At 43.3% G+C, this 20,000-nt stretch overlaps 1 protein-coding gene across 1 annotated transcript in view; it reads right to left on the reverse strand.

Moving 5' to 3' along the window:
- Positions 1-20,000, reverse strand: part of lama5 (laminin, alpha 5) — a 276,711-nt gene that overhangs the window by 78,192 nt on the left and 178,519 nt on the right. Inside the window, exons 43-51 of the mRNA XM_036947797.1 lie at positions 19,121-19,251; positions 18,896-18,976; positions 18,434-18,648; positions 16,087-16,187; positions 15,666-15,849; positions 12,576-12,716; positions 10,424-10,575; positions 9,612-9,722; positions 2,735-2,846 (exon numbers count right to left, since the gene is read on the reverse strand). Of these exons, the coding sequence (XP_036803692.1) occupies positions 2,735-2,846; positions 9,612-9,722; positions 10,424-10,575; positions 12,576-12,716; positions 15,666-15,849; positions 16,087-16,187; positions 18,434-18,648; positions 18,896-18,976; positions 19,121-19,251 (1,228 nt within the window). The remainder of the gene's footprint in view (positions 1-2,734; positions 2,847-9,611; positions 9,723-10,423; positions 10,576-12,575; positions 12,717-15,665; positions 15,850-16,086; positions 16,188-18,433; positions 18,649-18,895; positions 18,977-19,120; positions 19,252-20,000) is intronic.

Here is a 20,000-nt window from a genome sequence, read left to right on the forward strand (position 1 = left end):
ATGTCATTATGGGGTATTGTGATGTCATTATGGGGTATTGTGATGTCATTATGGGGTGTTGTGATGTCATTATGGGGTATTGTGATGTCATTATGGGGTGTTGTGATGTCATTATGGGGTATTGTGATGTCATTATGGGGTATTGTGATGTCATTATGGGGTGTTGTGATGTCATTATGGGGTATTGTGATGTCATTATGGGGTGTTGTGATGTCATTATGGGGTATTGTGATGTCATTATGGGGTATTGTGATGTCATTATGAGGTGTTGTGATGTCATTATGGGGTATTGTGATGTCATTATGGGGTATTGTGATGTCATTATGGAGTATTGTGATGTCATTATGAGGTATTGTGATGTCATTGTGGTGCTGTAATGTAACAAAATGTTAGTCAAGGGGTCTGAATACTTTCAGAAGGCACTGTAAAAAAGTGTGTGGATTTGGCTATTTCAGCCACCCCTGCGGCTGACAGGTGTATAAAATCAAGCACACACTAATCTCCACAGACAAACATTGGCAGTGGCATGACCTTACTGAAGTGCTCAGTGACTTTCAATGTGGCAAGTCAGTTCATCACATTTCTGTCCAGCCAGAGCTACCCATGTCAACTGTAAGTGCTGTTATTGTAAAGTAGAAACATCTAGGAGCAACAACGGCACAGCTGGGAAGTGGTAGGCCACACAAGCTCACAGAACGGGACCACCAAATACTGAAGTGCGTAGCGTGTAGAATTTGTCTGTCCTTGGTTGCAACACTCACTACCGAGTTCCAAACTGCCTCTGGAAGCAACGTCAGCACAAGAACTGTTCGTCTGGAGCTTCATGAAATGAGTTGCCATGGCCGAGCAGCAACATACAAGCCTAATATCACCATGCGCAATGCCAAGCGTCGGCTGGAGTGGTGTAAAGCTCGCCGCCATTGGACTCTGGAGCAGTGGAAACGCGTTATCTGGAGTGAAGAATCACGCTTCAGCATCTGGCTGCCTGACTGACGAATCTGGGTTTGGCAGATTCCAGGAGAACGCTACTTGCCCAAATGCATAGTGCCAACTGTAAAGTTTGGTGGAGGAGGAATAATGGTCTGGGGCTGTTTTTCATGGTTCGGGCCCCTTAGTTCCAGTGAAGGGAAATCTTAACGCTACAGCATACAATGATATTCTAGACAATTCTGTTCTTCCAACTTTGTGGAAACAGTTTGGGGAAGGCCCTTTCCTGTTTCAGCATGACAATGCCCCCGTGCACAAAGAGAGGTCCATACAGAATTGTTTTGTCCAGGTGGGTGTGGAAGAACTTGAGTGGCCTGCACAGAGCCCTGACCTCAACCCCATCGAACACCTTTGGGATGAATTGGAACGCCGACTGTGAGCCAGGCCTAATCGCCCCCAACATCAGTGCCCGACCTCACTAATGCTCTTGTGGCTGAATGGAAGCAAGTCCCCCTGCAGCAATGTTCCAACATCTAGAGGAAAGTCTTCCCAGAAGAGTGGAGGATGTTATAGCAGCAATGCTCCAACATCTAGTGGAAAGCCTTCCCAGAAGAGTGGAGGATGTTATAGCAGCAATGTTCCAACATCTAGTGGAAAGTCTTCCCAGAAGAGTGGAGGATGTTATAGCAGCAATGCTCCAACATCTAGTGGAAAGCCTTCCCAGAAGAGTGGAGGCTGTTATAGCAGCAATGTTCCAACATCTAGTGGAAAGCCTTCCCAGAAGAGTGGAGGCTGTTATAGCAGCAATGTTCCAACATCTAGTGGAAAGCCTTCCCAGAAGAGTGGAGGCTGTTATAGCAGCAATGTTCCAACATCTAGTGGAAAGCCTTCCCAGAAGAGTGGAGGTTGTTATAGCAGCAATGTTCCTACATCTAGTGGAAAGCCTTCCCAGAAGAGTGGAGGCTGTTATAGCAGCAATGTTCCAACATCTAGAGGAAAGTCTTCCCAGAAGACTGGAGGATGTTATAGCAGCAATGCTCCAACATCTAGTGGAAAGCCTTCCCAGAACAGTAGAGGCTGTTATAGCAGCAATGTTCCAACATCTAGTGGAAAGCTTTCCCAGAAGAGTGGAGGCTGTTATAGCAGTAATGTTCCTACATCTAGTGGAAAGCCTTCCCAGAAGAGTGGAGGCTGTTATAGCAGCAATGTTCCAACATCTAGTGGAAAGTCTTCCCAGAAGACTGGAGGCTGTTATAGCAGCAATGTTCCAACATCTAGTGGAAAGTCTTCCCAGAAGAGTGGAGGTTGTTATAGCAGCAATGTTCCTACATCTAGTGGAAAGTCTTCCCAGAAGAGTGGAGGCTGTTATAGCAGCAATGTTCCAACATCTAGTGGAAAGTCTTCCCAGAAGAGTGGAGGCTGTTATAGCAGCAATGTTCCAACATCTAGTGGAAAGTCTTCCCAGAAGAGTGGAGGTTGTTATAGCAGCAATGTTCCAACATCTAGTGGAAAGTCTTCCCAGAAGAGTGGAGGCTGTTATAGCAGCAATGTTCCAACATCTAGTGGAAAGTCTTCCCAGAAGAGTGGAGGTTGTTATAGCAGCAAAGGGGGGACCAACTCCATATTAATGGTTTTTAATGAGATGTTAGACGACAGGTGTCCTCATACCTTTAAAATCAGAGTTTTGTATTTTGATGGATGTATTTGAATCCAAACAAAATGAGGGATGAACTCCTCTTAACGAATAATCTTCACTGACAAACATCGACTCAGATTGAAGGTTCCCCCATAAAGGTTTCTCAGCTACCTTCCACCTCTCCTACTATGTTCTTCATGTGTGACAGCAGGTCCTGGGCTCTCTGATGGGTGTTGCTGCTGCTATTCCCCAGACTGTCTGCTTCTTCTGCTACCGCCACCACCTGGCGGGAGGACAACATTTACATCAGCACACCTGTCATTCATTCTTACCATCAATTCTTGTTGGGATACGCAACTGCATAAAGTCCAATAAGCTGATGTTGGAGTAATGGAGATACAAGTAGATACACATATGTATGTATTTGAACACTTGAAACTGTTATGAATTTAAATAATTAATATTTATGTGAATAAAGGAAAGGACAATGCACGTTTTTAAAAAGGAAAATGAGAAGAATAAAACGTATAATGACAGAGAAGGACAGAGAGATGCTCGACTCTGAATAACTGATTAAATAAATGACAGAGAAGGGTGGACAGAGATGGTCATTGTCTCGGAATAACTGATTAAATAAATGACAGAGAAGGACAGAGAGATGCTCGACTCTGAATAACTGATTAAATAAATGACAGAGAAGGACAGAGAGATGCTCGACTCTGAATAACTGATTAAATAAATGACAGAGAAGGGTGGACAGAGACGGTCATTGTCTCTGAATAACTGATTAAATAATGACAGAGAAGGGTGGACAGAGATGGTCATTGTCTCTGAATAACTGATTAAATAATGACAGAGAAGGGTGGACAGAGATGGTCATTGTCTCTGAATAACTGATTAAATAAATGACAGAGAAGGGTGGACAGAGATGGTCATTGTCTCTGAATAACTGATTAAATAATGACAGAGAAGGGGCGGGCAGAGATGGTCATTGTCTCTGAATAACTGATTAAATAATGACAGAGAAGGGTGGACAGAGATGGTCATTGTCTCTGAATAACTGATTAAATAAATGACAGAGAAGGGTGGACAGAGATGGTCATTGTCTCTGAATAACTGATTAAATAATGACAGAGAAGGGGCGGACAGAGAGATGCTCGTCTCTGAATAACTGATTAAATAAATGACAGAGAAGGACAGAGAGATGCTCGACTCTGAATAACTGATTAAATAAATGACAGAGAAGGACAGAGAGATGCTCGACTCTGAATAACTGATTAAATAAATGACAGAGAAGGACAGAGAGATGCTCGACTCTGAATAACTGATTAAATAAATGACAGAGAAGGGTGGACAGAGATGGTCATTGTCTCGGAATAACTGATTAAATAATGACAGAGAAGGGTGGACAGAGATGGTCATTGTCTCGGAATAACTGATTAAATAAATGACAGAGAAGGACAGAGAGATGCTCGACTCTGAATAACTGATTAAATAAATGACAGATAAGGACAGAGAGATGCTCGACTCTGAATAACTGATTAAATAAATGACAGAGAAGGGTGGACAGAGACGGTCATTGTCTCTGAATAACTGATTAAATAATGACAGAGAAGGGTGGACAGAGATGGTCATTGTCTCTGAATAACTGATTAAATAATGACAGAGAAGGGTGGACAGAGATGGTCATTGTCTCTGAATAACTGATTAAATAAATGACAGAGAAGGGTGGACAGAGATGGTCATTGTCTCTGAATAACTGATTAAATAATGACAGAGAAGGGGCGGGCAGAGATGGTCATTGTCTCTGAATAACTGATTAAATAATGACAGAGAAGGGTGGACAGAGATGGTCATTGTCTCTGAATAACTGATTAAATAAATGACAGAGAAGGGTGGACAGAGATGGTCATTGTCTCTGAATAACTGATTAAATAATGACAGAGAAGGGGCGGACAGAGAGATGCTCGACTCTGAATAACTGATTAAATAAATGACAGAGAAGGACAGAGAGATGCTCGACTCTGAATAACTGATTAAATGAATGACAGAGAAGGACAGAGAGATGCTCGACTCTGAATAACTGATTAAATAAATGACAGAGAAGGACAGAGAGATGCTCGACTCTGAATAACTGATTAAATAAATGACAGAGAAGGGTGGACAGAGATGGTCATTGTCTCGGAATAACTGATTAAATAATGACAGAGAAGGGTGGACAGAGATGGTCATTGTCTCTGAATAACTGATTAAATAAATGACAGAGAAGGACAGAGAGATGCTCGACTCTGAATAACTGATTAAATAAATGACAGAGAAGGACAGAGAGATGCTCGACTCTGAATAACTGATTAAATAAATGACAGAGAAGGGTGGACAGAGATGGTCATTGTCTCGGAATAACTGATTAAATAATGACAGAGAAGGGTGGACAGAGATGGTCATTGTCTCGGAATAACTGATTAAATAAATGACAGAGAAGGACAGAGAGATGCTCGACTCTGAATAACTGATTAAATAAATGACAGAGAAGGACAGAGAGATGCTCGACTCTGAATAACTGATTAAATAAATGACAGAGAAGGGTGGACAGAGACGGTCATTGTCTCTGAATAACTGATTAAATAATGACAGAGAAGGGTGGACAGAGATGGTCATTGTCTCTGAATAACTGATTAAATAATGACAGAGAAGGGTGGACAGAGATGGTCATTGTCTCTGAATAACTGATTAAATAAATGACAGAGAAGGGTGGACAGAGATGGTCATTGTCTCTGAATAACTGATTAAATAATGACAGAGAAGGGGCGGGCAGAGATGGTCATTGTCTCTGAATAACTGATTAAATAATGACAGAGAAGGGTGGACAGAGATGGTCATTGTCTCTGAATAACTGATTAAATAAATGACAGAGAAGGGTGGACAGAGATGGTCATTGTCTCTGAATAACTGATTAAATAATGACAGAGAAGGGGCGGACAGAGAGATGCTCGACTCTGAATAACTGATTAAATAAATGACAGAGAAGGACAGAGAGATGCTCGACTCTGAATAACTGATTAAATAAATGACAGAGAAGGGTGGACAGAGACGGTCATTGTCTCTGAATAACTGATTAAATAAATGACAGAGAAGGGTGGACAGAGATGGTCATTGTCTCTGAATAACTGATTAAATAATGACAGAGAAGGGGCGGACAGAGAGATGCTCGACTCTGAATAACTGATTAAATAAATGACAGAGAAGGACAGAGAGATGCTCGACTCTGAATAACTGATTAAATAAATGACAGAGAAGGACAGAGAGATGCTCGACTCTGAATAACTGATTAAATAAATGACAGAGAAGGGTGGACAGAGATGGTCATTGTCTCGGAATAACTGATTAAATAATGACAGAGAAGGGTGGACAGAGACGGTCATTGTCTCTGAATAACTGATTAAATAAATGACAGAGAAGGGTGGACAGAGACGGTCATTGTCTCTGAATAACTGATTAAATAATGACAGAGAAGGGTGGACAGAGATGGTCATTGTCTCTGAATAACTGATTAAATAATGACAGAGAAGGGTGGACAGAGATGGTCATTGTCTCTGAATAACTGATTAAATAAATGACAGAGAAGGGTGGACAGAGATGGTCATTGTCTCTGAATAACTGATTAAATAATGACAGAGAAGGGGCGGGCAGAGATGGTCATTGTCTCTGAATAACTGATTAAATAATGACAGAGAAGGGTGGACAGAGATGGTCATTGTCTCTGAATAACTGATTAAATAAATGACAGAGAAGGGTGGACAGAGATGGTCATTGTCTCTGAATAACTGATTAAATAATGACAGAGAAGGGGCGGACAGAGAGATGCTCGACTCTGAATAACTGATTAAATAAATGACAGAGAAGGACAGAGAGATGCTCGACTCTGAATAACTGATTAAATAAATGACAGAGAAGGGTGGACAGAGACGGTCATTGTCTCTGAATAACTGATTAAATAAATGACAGAGAAGGGTGGACAGAGATGGTCATTGTCTCTGAATAACTGATTAAATAATGACAGAGAAGGGGCGGACAGAGAGATGCTCGACTCTGAATAACTGATTAAATAAATGACAGAGAAGGACAGAGAGATGCTCGACTCTGAATAACTGATTAAATAAATGACAGAGAAGGACAGAGAGATGCTCGACTCTGAATAACTGATTAAATAAATGACAGAGAAGGGTGGACAGAGATGGTCATTGTCTCGGAATAACTGATTAAATAATGACAGAGAAGGGTGGACAGAGATGGTCATTGTCTCTGAATAACTGATTAAATAAATGACAGAGAAGGACAGAGAGATGCTCGACTCTGAATAACTGATTAAATAAATGACAGAGAAGGGTGGACAGAGATGGTCATTGTCTCTGAATAACTGATTAAATAATGACAGAGAAGGGTGGACAGAGATGGTCATTGTCTCTGAATAACTGATTAAATAAATGACAGAGAAGGGTGGACAGAGATGGTCATTGTCTCTGAATAACTGATTAAATAATGACAGAGAAGGGGCGGGCAGAGATGGTCATTGTCTCTGAATAACTGATTAAATAATGACAGAGAAGGGTGGACAGAGATGGTCATTGTCTCTGAATAACTGATTAAATAAATGACAGAGAAGGGTGGACAGAGATGGTCATTGTCTCTGAATAACTGATTAAATAATGACAGAGAAGGGGCGGACAGAGAGATGCTCGACTCTGAATAACTGATTAAATAAATGACAGAGAAGGGTGGACAGAGATGGTCATTGTCTCTGAATAACTGATTAAATAATGACAGAGAAGGGGCGGGCAGAGATGGTCATTGTCTCTGAATAACTGATTAAATAATGACAGAGAAGGGTGGACAGAGATGGTCATTGTCTCTGAATAACTGATTAAATAAATGACAGAGAAGGGTGGACAGAGATGGTCATTGTCTCTGAATAACTGATTAAATAATGACAGAGAAGGGGCGGACAGAGAGATGCTCGACTCTGAATAACTGATTAAATAAATGACAGAGAAGGACAGAGAGATGCTCGACTCTGAATAACTGATTAAATAAATGACAGAGAAGGGTGGACAGAGACGGTCATTGTCTCTGAATAACTGATTAAATAAATGACAGAGAAGGGTGGACAGAGATGGTCATTGTCTCTGAATAACTGATTAAATAATGACAGAGAAGGGGCGGACAGAGAGATGCTCGACTCTGAATAACTGATTAAATAAATGACAGAGAAGGACAGAGAGATGCTCGACTCTGAATAACTGATTAAATAAATGACAGAGAAGGACAGAGAGATGCTCGACTCTGAATAACTGATTAAATAAATGACAGAGAAGGGTGGACAGAGATGGTCATTGTCTCGGAATAACTGATTAAATAATGACAGAGAAGGGTGGACAGAGATGGTCATTGTCTCTGAATAACTGATTAAATAAATGACAGAGAAGGACAGAGAGATGCTCGACTCTGAATAACTGATTAAATAAATGACAGAGAAGGGTGGACAGAGATGGTCATTGTCTCTGAATAACTGATTAAATAATGACAGAGAAGGGTGGACAGAGACGGTCATTGTCTCTGAATAACTGATTAAATAAATGACAGAGAAGGGTGGACAGAGACGGTCATTGTCTCTGAATAACTGATTAAATAATGACAGAGAAGGGTGGACAGAGATGGTCATTGTCTCTGAATAACTGATTAAATAATGACAGAGAAGGGTGGACAGAGATGGTCATTGTCTCTGAATAACTGATTAAATAAATGACAGAGAAGGGTGGACAGAGATGGTCATTGTCTCTGAATAACTGATTAAATAATGACAGAGAAGGGGCGGGCAGAGATGGTCATTGTCTCTGAATAACTGATTAAATAATGACAGAGAAGGGTGGACAGAGATGGTCATTGTCTCTGAATAACTGATTAAATAAATGACAGAGAAGGGTGGACAGAGATGGTCATTGTCTCTGAATAACTGATTAAATAATGACAGAGAAGGGGCGGACAGAGAGATGCTCGACTCTGAATAACTGATTAAATAAATGACAGAGAAGGACAGAGAGATGCTCGACTCTGAATAACTGATTAAATAAATGACAGAGAAGGGTGGACAGAGACGGTCATTGTCTCTGAATAACTGATTAAATAAATGACAGAGAAGGGTGGACAGAGATGGTCATTGTCTCTGAATAACTGATTAAATAATGACAGAGAAGGGGCGGACAGAGAGATGCTCGACTCTGAATAACTGATTAAATAAATGACAGAGAAGGACAGAGAGATGCTCGACTCTGAATAACTGATTAAATAAATGACAGAGAAGGACAGAGAGATGCTCGACTCTGAATAACTGATTAAATAAATGACAGAGAAGGGTGGACAGAGATGGTCATTGTCTCGGAATAACTGATTAAATAATGACAGAGAAGGGTGGACAGAGATGGTCATTGTCTCTGAATAACTGATTAAATAAATGACAGAGAAGGACAGAGAGATGCTCGACTCTGAATAACTGATTAAATAAATGACAGAGAAGGGTGGACAGAGATGGTCATTGTCTCTGAATAACTGATTAAATAATGACAGAGAAGGGTGGACAGAGATGGTCATTGTCTCTGAATAACTGATTAAATAATGACAGAGAAGGGTGGACAGAGATGGTCATTGTCTCTGAATAACTGATTAAATAATGACAGAGAAGGGTGGACAGAGATGGTCATTGTCTCTGAATAACTGATTAAATAATGACAGAGAAGGGTGGACAGAGATGGTCATTGTCTCTGAATAACTGATTAAATAATGACAGAGAAGGGTGGACAGAGATGGTCATTGTCTCTGAATAACTGATTAAATAATGACAGAGAAGGGTGGACAGAGATGGTCATTGTCTCTGAATAACTGATTAAATAATGACAGAGAAGGGTGGACAGAGATGGTCATTGTCTCTGAATAACTGATTAAATAATGACAGAGAAGGGTGGACAGAGAGATGCTCGACACAGATCTTCATCACCTTATCCTCCAGGCCGAGGATGTCTGAGTTGATGGTCATGATCTCTCCCTCCAACATGTCCGCTCTGTTCCGGCTCTCATCCAGAGTACTGTTGTAGTTCTCTATGGCATTCTGGGAAACAGAGTCAATCTCAGTCAACAGATATTGAACGAGTGTTTTTCAAATAAAATAAAATTGTATTTGTCATGGCCTCCCGTGTGGCGCAGTGATCCTTGCATCGCAGTGCTAGCTTTGCCACCAGAGACTCTGGGTTCAAGCCCGGGCTCTGTCTCAGCCGGCCGCGACCGGGAGGTCCATGGGGCGACACACAATTGGCCTAGCGTCGTCCGGGTTAGGGAGGGCTTGGTTGGTAGGGATGTCCTTGTCTCATCGCGCACCAGCGACTCCTGTGCGCGCTAACCAAGGTTGCCAGGTGCACGGTGTTTCCTCCGACACATTGGTGCGGCTGGCTTCCGGGTTGGATGCGCGCTGTGTTAAGAAGCAGTGCGGCTAGGTTGGGTTGTGTATCGGAGGACGCATGGCTTTCAACCTTCGTCTCTCCCGAGCCCGTACGGGAGTTGTAGCGATGAGACAAGATAGTAATTACTAACAATTGGAAACCACGGAATTGGGGAGAAAAAATATAAAAATATAAAATAAAATAAAAATATATATTTGTATTTGTCACATGTGGCCGAAATACAACAAGTGTAGATCTTACCGTGAAATGCTTCCTTACAAGTCCTTAACCCACAATGCAGTTCAAGAAAGACAAACATATCATGTGTGTGTGTGTGTGTGTAATTACAATGTGTGTGTGTGTGTGTACTCACAGAGATATTGTCCATGGATCTGCTGAGGTTGTTTAGCTGAGTCAAGGTGATAGAGGAGGCGTTCAGGTTGATCAGCTGATGAGCCACGGAGCCAAAGTTGTCGTTAATTTTGTCCAGATCCTCCAACAGGACAATTACACAGCTGTCACAAGCTGAAAGGACACACATTTAGTCACCTTCATCAGAATACTGGAACAGAACCAAGCTATGGTTTGCCACTCTCCTTCTCTTTCTCCTTGACTCTCTCGTTCTCTTTCTCCTCTCTCGTTCTCTTTCTCCTCTCTCCTTGACTCTCTCGTTCTCTTTCTCCTCTCTCCTTGACTCTCTCCTTCTCTTTCTCCTCTCTCGTTCTCTTTCTCCTCTCTCTTTGACTCTCTCGTTCTCTTTCTCCTCTCTCCTTGACTCTCTCGTTCTCTTTCTCCTCTCTCGTTCTCTTTCTCCTCTCTCTTTGACTCTCTCGTTCTCTTTCTCCTCTCTCCTTGACTCTCTCCTTCTCTTTCTCCTCTCTCGTTCTCTTTCTCCTCTCTCTTTGACTCTCTCGTTCTCTTTCTCCTCTCTCCTTGACTCTCTCCTTCTCTTTCTCCTCTCTCGTTCTCTTTCTCCTCTCTCTTTGACTCTCTCCTTCTCTTTCTCCTCTCTCTTTGACTCTCTCCTTCTCTTTCTCCTCTCTCGTTCTCTTTCTCCTCTCTCCTTGACTCTCTCCTTCTCTTTCTCCTCTCTCGTTCTCTTTCTCCTCTCTCCTTGACTCTCTCCTTCTCTTTCTCCTCTCTCGTTCTCTTTCTCCTCTCTCTTTGACTCTCTCCTTCTCTTTCTCCTCTCTCCTTGACTCTCTCCTTCTCTTTCTCCTCTCTCGTTCTCTTTCTCCTCTCTCTTTGACTCTCTCCTTCTCTTTCTCCTCTCTCTTTGACTCTCTCCTTGACTCTCTCCTTCTCTTTCTCCTCTCTCGTTCTCTTTCTCCTCTCTCTTTCTCCTCTCTCCTTCTCTTTCTCCTCTCTCCTTGACTCTCTCCTTCTCTTTCTCCTCTCTCCTTGACTCTCTCCTTCTCTTTCTCCTCTCTCGTTCTCTTTCTCCTCTCTCCTTGACTCTCTCCTTCTCTTTCTCCTTCTCTTTCTCCTTCTCCCCTTCTACCTCTTCCCCCTCTCCCTTTTCTCGCTTCTCCTTCCCCCAACCTCCCCCTGTCCATCTCTCCCTCCCCCTGTCCATCTCTCCCTTCCCCTGTCAATCTCTCCCTCCCCCTGTCAATCTCTCCCTCCCCTGTCCATCTATCCCTCCCCCTGTCCATCTCTCTCCCCCTGTCCATCTCTCTCCCCCTGTCCATCTCTCTCCCCCTGTCCATCTCTCCCTCCCCCTGTCCTGTCTCTCCCCATCCCCCTGTCCATCTCTCCCTCCCCCTGTCCATCTCTCCCTGTCTCCATCTCCTTCTCCCCTCTCCCTGTCTCCATCTCCTTCTCCCCCTCTCCCTGTCTCCATCTCCTTCTCCCCCTCTCCATCTCCTTCTCTCCCTCCCCCTGTCCATCTCTCCCTCCCCCTGTCCATCTCTCCCTCCCCATCTCTCCCTGTCTCCATCTCCTTCTCCCCCTTTCCCTGTCTCCCTCTCCTTTCTCTCCCTCTCCCTGTCTCCATCTCCTTTCTCCCCCTGTCCATCTCCCCCTCTCCCTGTCTCCATCTCCTTCTCCCCCTCTCCCTGTCTCCCTCTCCTTTCTCTCCCTCTCCCTGTCTCCATCTCCTTTCTCCCCCTGTCCATCTCCCCCTCTCCCTGTCTCCCTCTCCTTTCTCCCCCTGTCCATCTCTCCCTCCCCCTGTCCATCTCTCCCTCCCCCTGTCCATCTCTCCCTGTCGCCATCTCCTTCTCCCCCTCTCCCTGTCTCCCTCTCCTTTCTCCCCCTCCCCCTGTCCATCTCCCCCTCTCCATCTCCTTCTCCCCCTCTCCCTGTCTCCATCTCCTTCTCCCCCTCTCCCTGTCTCCATCTCCTTCTCCCCCTCTCCCTGTCTCCCTCTCCTTTCTCCCCCTCCCCCTGTCCATCTCCCCCTCTCCATCTCCTTCTCCCCCTCTCCCTGTCTCCATCTCCTTCTCCCCCTCTCAAATAAAATCAAAGTAAAACAATGCCAATCCAAAAGCAGATATGGATTCATTAACAGACACATTACTTACGTTGGCAGGTCATGTCATGTCCGTGTTGTACAGGAACACTGTATCTATGGGAACAGCTGTCACACTGTTTGCCTGTTAGGCCGTCTCCACAGCGACACTCCCCTGTCCGAGGGTCACAGCGCCCATGCTTACACTCACACTCTGAAGAGAATGGAAGACACACACACACACACACACACACACACACACACACACACACACACACACACACACACACACACACACACACACACAGTGTCAAGCTCAGTCCACATCTTGCATATACTCCAGCTTGTCGTGGTTCAGTTAGTAGAGCATGTCGAATGCAACGGCAGGATTGTGGGTTCGATTCCTGGTGCGCCTGGTTTCATACGATGTACTCAACATTAGGAACATCTTTCCATGACATAGATTGACCGGGTGAAAGCTATGATCCCTTATTGATAACCCTTTTTAAATCTAATTCAGTCAATGTAGATGAAGGGGAGGAGACAGATTAAAGAATGATTTTTGAAGTCTTGAGACAGCTGAGACGTGGATTGTGGATGTGTGCCATTCAGAGAGTGAATGGACAAGACAACATACAGTGCCTTGCGAAAGTATTCGGCCCCCTTGAACTTTGCGACCTTTTGCCACATTTCAGGCTTCAAACATAAAGATATAAAACTGTATTTTTTTGTGAAGAATCAACAACAAGTGGGACACAATCATGAAGTGGAACGACATTTATTGGATATTTCAAACTTTTTTAACAAATCAAAAACTGAAAAATTGGGCGTGCAAAATTATTCAGCACCTTTACTTTCAGTGCAGCAAACTCTCTCCAGAAGTTCAGTGAGGATCTCTGAATGATCCAATGTTGACCTAAATGACTAATGATGATAAATACAATCCACCTGTGTGTAATCAAGTCTCCGTATAAATGCACCTGCACTGTGATAGTCTCAGAGGTCCGTTAAAAGCGCAGAGAGCATCATGAAGAACAAGGAACACACCAGGCAGGTCCGAGATACTGTTGTGAAGAAGTTTAAAGCCGGATTTGGATACAAAAATATTTCCCAAGCTTTAAACATCCCAAGGAGCACTGTGCAAGCGATAATATTGAAATGGAAGGAGTATCAGACCACTGCAAATCTACCAAGACCTGGCCGTCCCTCTAAACTTTCAGCTCATACAAGGAGAAGACTGATCAGAGATGCAGCCAAGAGGCCCATGATCACTCTGGATGAACTGCAGAGATCTACAGCTGAGGTGGGAGACTCTGTCCATAGGACAACAATCAGTCGTATATTGCACAAATCTGGCCTTTATGGAAGAGTGGCAAGAAGAAAGCCATTTCTAAAAGATATCCATAAAAAGTGTTGTTTAAAGTTTGCCACAAGCCACCTGGGAGACACACCAAACATGTGGAAGAAGGTGCTCTGGTCAGATGAAACCAAAATTGAACTTTTTGGCAACAATGCAAAACGTTATGTTTGGCGTAAAAGCAACACAGCTCATCACTCTGAACACACCATCCCCACTGTCAAACATGGTGGTGGCAGCATCATGGTTTGGGCCTGCTTTTCTTCAGCAGGGACAGGGAAGATGGTTAAAATTGATGGGAAGATGGATGGAGCCAAATATAGGACCATTCTGGAAGAAAACCTGATGGAGTCTGCAAAAGACCTGAGACTGGGACAGAGATTTGTCTTCCAACAAGACAATGACCCAAAACATAAAGCAACATCTACAATGGAATGGTTCAAAAATGAACATATCCAGGTGTTAGAATGGCCAAGTCAAAGTCCAGACCTGAATCCAATCGAGAATCTGTGGAAAGAACTGAAAACTGCTGTTCACAAATGCTCTCCATCCAACCTCACTGAGCTCGAGCTGTTTTGCAAGGAGAAATGGGAAAACATTTCAGTCTCTCGATGTGCAAAACGGATAGAGACATACCCCAAGCGACTTACAGCTGTAATCGCAGCAAAAGGTGGCTCTACAAAGTATTAACTTAAGGGGGCTGAATAATTTTGCACGCCCAATTTTTCAGTTTTTGATTTGTTAAAAAAGTTTTAAATATCCAATAAATGTCGTTCCACTTCATTATTGTGTCCCACTTGTTGTTGATTCTTCACAAAAAAATACAGTTTTATATCTTTATGTTTGAAGCCTGAAATGTGGCAAAAGGTCGCAAAGTTCAAGGGGGCCGAATACTTTCGCAAGGCACTGTATGTAAATGCCTTTAAACGGTGGTAGTAGGTACCAGGCGCACCGGTTCACGTGTGTTAAGAACTGCCACACTGCTTGGTTTTTCACATTCGTCAGTTTCCAACAGTTTCCAGCCAAGTTGACACAGCTGTGAGAAGCATTGGAGTCAACGAGGGCCAGCATTCCTGTGGAATGCTTTCGACACCTTGTAGAGTCCCACGCCCCGACGAATTGAGGCTGTTCTGAGGGCAAAAAAGGGGGGTGCAACTCAATATTAGGAAGGTGTTCTTAATGTTTTGTACACTCAGTGTATACTTCTGTATTATAAACTGGGTGGATCGAGTCCTGAATGCTGATTGGATGACAGCCGTGGTATATCAGACCGTATACCACGGGTATGACAAGACATGTATTTTTTACTGCTCTAATTACGTTGGTAACCCATTTTATGACAGCAATAAGGCATCTCGGGGGGGTGTGATATATGGACAATATACCACGGTTAAGGGTTGTATCCAGGCACTTTGCGTTGTGTTGTGCGAAAGAACAGCCCTTAGCCCCCCCCCCCCCCCCCCCAACCCCCCCGAGGTGCCTTATTGCTTAAATATCTACTTTCATACTCTTAGAGAAAAACGTGATCTAGAACCTAAAAGGGTTATTCAGCTGTCCCCATAGGAGAACCCTTTGAAGAACCCTTTTGGGTTCCAGGTAGAACCCTTTTGGTTCCAGGTAGAACCCTTTTGGTTCCAGGTAATACCCTTTTGGGTTCAAAATAAAACCATTTCCACAGAGGGTTCTACCTGGAACCAAAAAGAGTTCTATCTAGAATCCAAAACGGTTCTCCTATGGGGACCGCCGAAGAACCCTTTTGGAACCCTTTTTTCTAAGAACGTAGGAGGAGGAGGAGGTATAACTCACTCTTGCAGCCCTCAGGACTGTAGTCCCAGTACCCAGGGGCACACTGGCGACAATTAGGTCCATTGACCCCTGGCTGGCAGGCACACGAACCGTTCCTGGGGTCACATGGTTGGACCAGCGCCGCGGCCGCGTCACAGTCACACCGACGACACCCGGAGCACGACTCATAGCCAAACGCACCGTCCTGAAACACAACACGTTATTGACACAGCTCGGTAATGAGGATATCATAACTAACAATGACAATAAGCTTGCCAGAGACAAGCAACCAAGGATCAATGACGTATTAAGGTTTATATACGTTGGTTATGAGTTAGTCTCTGCCAATATTTGTTTGGTTCTGTGTTCCCGAGATGAGTTAAGAGGAATTATTGTCATAATATACACGAATATGAATAAGGGAAATAAACTGAGGACAAACCTCACAACAGTTGCAGTGGGGACCGGTCACACCAGGTTTACACTGGCACTGTCCTGTGTGAGGGTCACATGATGCCGTGCCACATGGGGAGCAGTTGCATCCTGGGTAAATAAGACAGAGGTTATTACGTATTACAGTTTTTTTTTCTCAATTGATAAAACACAATTTCTGAAACCTTGCTCCGTTTCCTGAAAACATTAAACACAAACCCTCATCTTCAAGCACTATTTACATAACCTCTGACTCCTCTTGCAAAATGAAACATTCGCCTCAAAACAGTTTTACCTGTGTTCAAAATGAAACACTGCTCTCAAATCATAAACAAAGTGATCAAAATGATATAGACTCTCAAGCAGTCAGTAAACAATACACCGAAAAATAGAAAACACATTGTTCAAAACATACAATTCTCAGGGAGAAGTACATTTTTTATTAAAACAAAGATTCATATTTTTCCGTCATTGTCTTTTGATGAACGAAAACATGTTCGATCATAGTGGCTCAAATTTGATCAGAAATTACTACTCTGCTTTGCTCTTTGCAATTTTGTTCTTCCTCCTCCTTGTACCCCTATGTTTACAGTACTGTACCCTGCATCTCACAAACTTGTCCTTTGTCTCTGTGATACTGTCATTCTTGTTCTTTGTTGATATTAACCTGCAACCAGTCAAAATCTATTGAGCAGTCAGTACTGTTAATAAATGGAAAGCACAATGTTCAGGGCCATACAATTCATCCATTGTACAGTATACAGCCCACAATGCACTGCACTACAGTATCCATTCTCAGACGTTCTCCTTCCCACCTTCAACAACCTGTTTGCTCTCTGAACTGGCTTATATTGGTTGTGTCGCATCATTTGAAACAGGTTAAATCCATTTTGAGTGGTTGTGTTCAATCAATGACATGTCTTCTCTATTTGTATTTGATTGTTGCCACTTGTGTTTACCAGTATGGATGACATGTGCATTAGAGTGCAGAACGTGTTTTGAGAATGAGAATGTGTTTCAGAGTTTTGCTGAAAAGTCTAAGTGAGATCTGCAAATTGTGTTTTATCATGTGAAAGGGTTTAAGGTATTGACAACAGACTGCATAATTAGCTAAATGAGTCCAGGCAACTGAGAACTTTGTTCAGCCAATGGGTTTTAGTGTTTTAGCAATTGAGAACTTTGTTCAGCCAATGGGTTTTAGTGTTTTAGCAATTGAGAACTTTGTTCAGCCAATGGGTTTTAGTGTTTTAGCAATTGAGAAAAACTGTAACTTCAGCAACAGGAAGTCATGCACAGACAGATGTGGAATCACTAAACACTGCAACAGCTACACAGTACACATTTCTCACAGAGAACCAGATTTATTATAGAAGTTAAAAGAGGTTAAGACCTTGTGAAAACAGAACTAGAGAGAGAGAGAGAGAGAGAGAGATAGAGTGCTAGAGAGAGAGAGAGAGAGAGCGAGAGAGAGAGTTAGAGAGCTAGAGAGAGATAGAGTGAGATAGAGTGCTAGAGAGAGAGAGAGCGAGAGAGAGAGAGTTAGAGAGCTAGAGAGCTAGTGAGAGAGAGAGAGAGCTAGAGAGCTAGAGAGAGAGAAAGCTAGAGAGAGAGAGAGCGAGAGAGATAGAGAGAGCTAGAGAGAGAGAAAGAGAGAGAGAGAGAGCTAGAGAGCTAGAGAGAGATAGAGCTAGAGAGAGAGAGAGAGTTAGAGAGCTAGAGTGCTAGAGAGAGAGCTAGAGAGAGAGAGAGAAAGAGAGAGAGCTAGAGCGCTAGAGAGAGATAGAGCGAGAGAGAGAGAGACAGAGAGAGAGAGAGAGAGAGAGAGAGACAGAGAGAGAGACAGAGAGAGAGAGAGAGAGAGAGAGCTAGAGAGAGAGAGAGAGAGAGAGAGCTAGAGAGAGAGAGAGAGAGAGAGAGAGAGAGAGAGAGAGAGAAAGAGAGCTAGAGAGAGAGAGAGAGACAGAGAGAGAGAGAGAGAGAGAGAGAGAGAGAGAGAGAGAGAGACAGAGAGAGAGAGAGAGAGAGAGACAGAGAGAGAGAGAGAGAGAGAGAGAGAGAGACAGAGAGACAGAGAGAGAAAGTGAGAGACAGAGAGAGAGAGAGACAGAGAGAGAGAGAGAGAGAGAGAGAGACAGAGAGACAGAGAGACAGAGAGAGAGAGAGAGAGAGAGAGAGAGAGAGAGAGAGAGAGACTGAGACAGAGACAGAGACAGAGACAGAGACAGAGAGAGAAAGAGAGAGAGAGAGAGAGAGACTGAGACTGAGACTGAGACAGAGAGAGAGAGAGAGAGAGAGAGAGAGAGAGAGAGAGCGAGAGAGAGAGGTGCGTTGTCAGATCAGAGGCCTTTTGGTCTTACTGGTGCAGTTCTTGGCAGTGACGGCGTCACCGTGGAAACCGGGGGCACAGATTTCGCAGTGCGTCCCGGCAGTGTTGTGCATGCAGCTGTGACACTCGCCCGTCAGCCCGTCACAGTCGCTGAACAGCATGTTGGGGTCCGTGTTGTCATGGCAATGGCAGGGCTGGCACGTGCTGCCAATCACCATGGGGTTGCCGTAGAAACCGGGAGCACACCTGGGAGAGGGAGGAGACAGGAGAAAAAGGAGGACGAGACAGAAATGGGTACAAAGTGTATTTGTAACAGTTTAAAAATGATTTCAGTCAATAAAAAACAAAAAACAGCCTTTTTCTTCCTAAAACTGCTCTCTTCACTTCCAGTTTAATTTGGGGACTCGCGGCAACACGTCACATATCACAGCCATGTCATAATAACATAACTGTATGATATATGGCGTTTATCAACATTGTATGTAGTACTGACCTTGCACACTGGGGCCCAGCGTAGCCAGGCATACAGAGACACAGCATCCTGTTGGGTTTCTCTACACAGCCCACTGCAAAACTACACAGGAGAGAGACATTACATTGAAGTCGGACGTTGTCGTCAGGAAAACAAAACAAACGTACAGTTTCTACAATACGTGAAAGCTGAGCAAATGAAGGGGATGAATGAGGAATGAGGAATGAAAAAGGAGACGCTACTGACTTGTTGGAGGCCACTTGTAGAGGACAGGGGCAGGTGTCACAGGACTGGGCTTGTCCATCCAGAGAGTGGTTACCAAGGAAACCACCCTGACACTTTTCACAGTGGTCTCCAGCCCTGTTGTGTTGACAGTTCTAAGAGAAATAACAACAACAACAACATGATAAAGGGTAAAGAATTGTAAATATTAAGGCCAGGGCACCACACCCTCACAGGGCCATTTTTTCCCCTCCTTATTTAAATCCCAAATCGATGTTTACCAGTTGAATGTAGACACAAGTATAAAACCTTTTTCTGTATAACAATTTCTCTGAAATAGTTTTTATTAAGATATGCAAATGAGGTAATTCCCCCAAAAATCTGGACCCTGGATGATGTCAGACTAAATATTTTGTTTATATTTTGTTGAGGCAGATTGTGGACAAATCCTTTTTTTCATTTTTATAATCTGTTATAATCTGTTTAATACAAAATAAATGTATGTAAAATGCCTTTTTTTTGGGGTGAATTATTATAATAAAAATATATATATAATCTAGAATAATATTTGAAAAAATTGCCTCGGGTCAAGGGTCAAGTCTGGTGAATATATTGAAGGGTAAACAACAGCCACTGGGGTGAATGCAGATGCTTCTGAAGCCGAGGGAAATGAGTTGGCGTGTGGGAGGAGTCTGACTTTCAGGAAATGGCAGTTATAGACAAGTACATTTAAATTGGACTACCAAACACCATCTCTTCAAAGTAAGTTACTAAATATACACTACATAGACAGACCAGGTGAATCCAGGTGAAAGATGTGATCTCTTATTTGATGTCACCTGTTAAATCCACTTCAATCAGTGTAGAGATGAAGGGGAGGAGACGGGTTAAAGAAGGAGTTTTG

This window comes from Oncorhynchus mykiss, chromosome 16 (assembly GCF_013265735.2).
Source record: "Oncorhynchus mykiss isolate Arlee chromosome 16, USDA_OmykA_1.1, whole genome shotgun sequence".
Classification (NCBI taxonomy): Eukaryota; Metazoa; Chordata; class Actinopteri; order Salmoniformes; family Salmonidae; genus Oncorhynchus; species Oncorhynchus mykiss.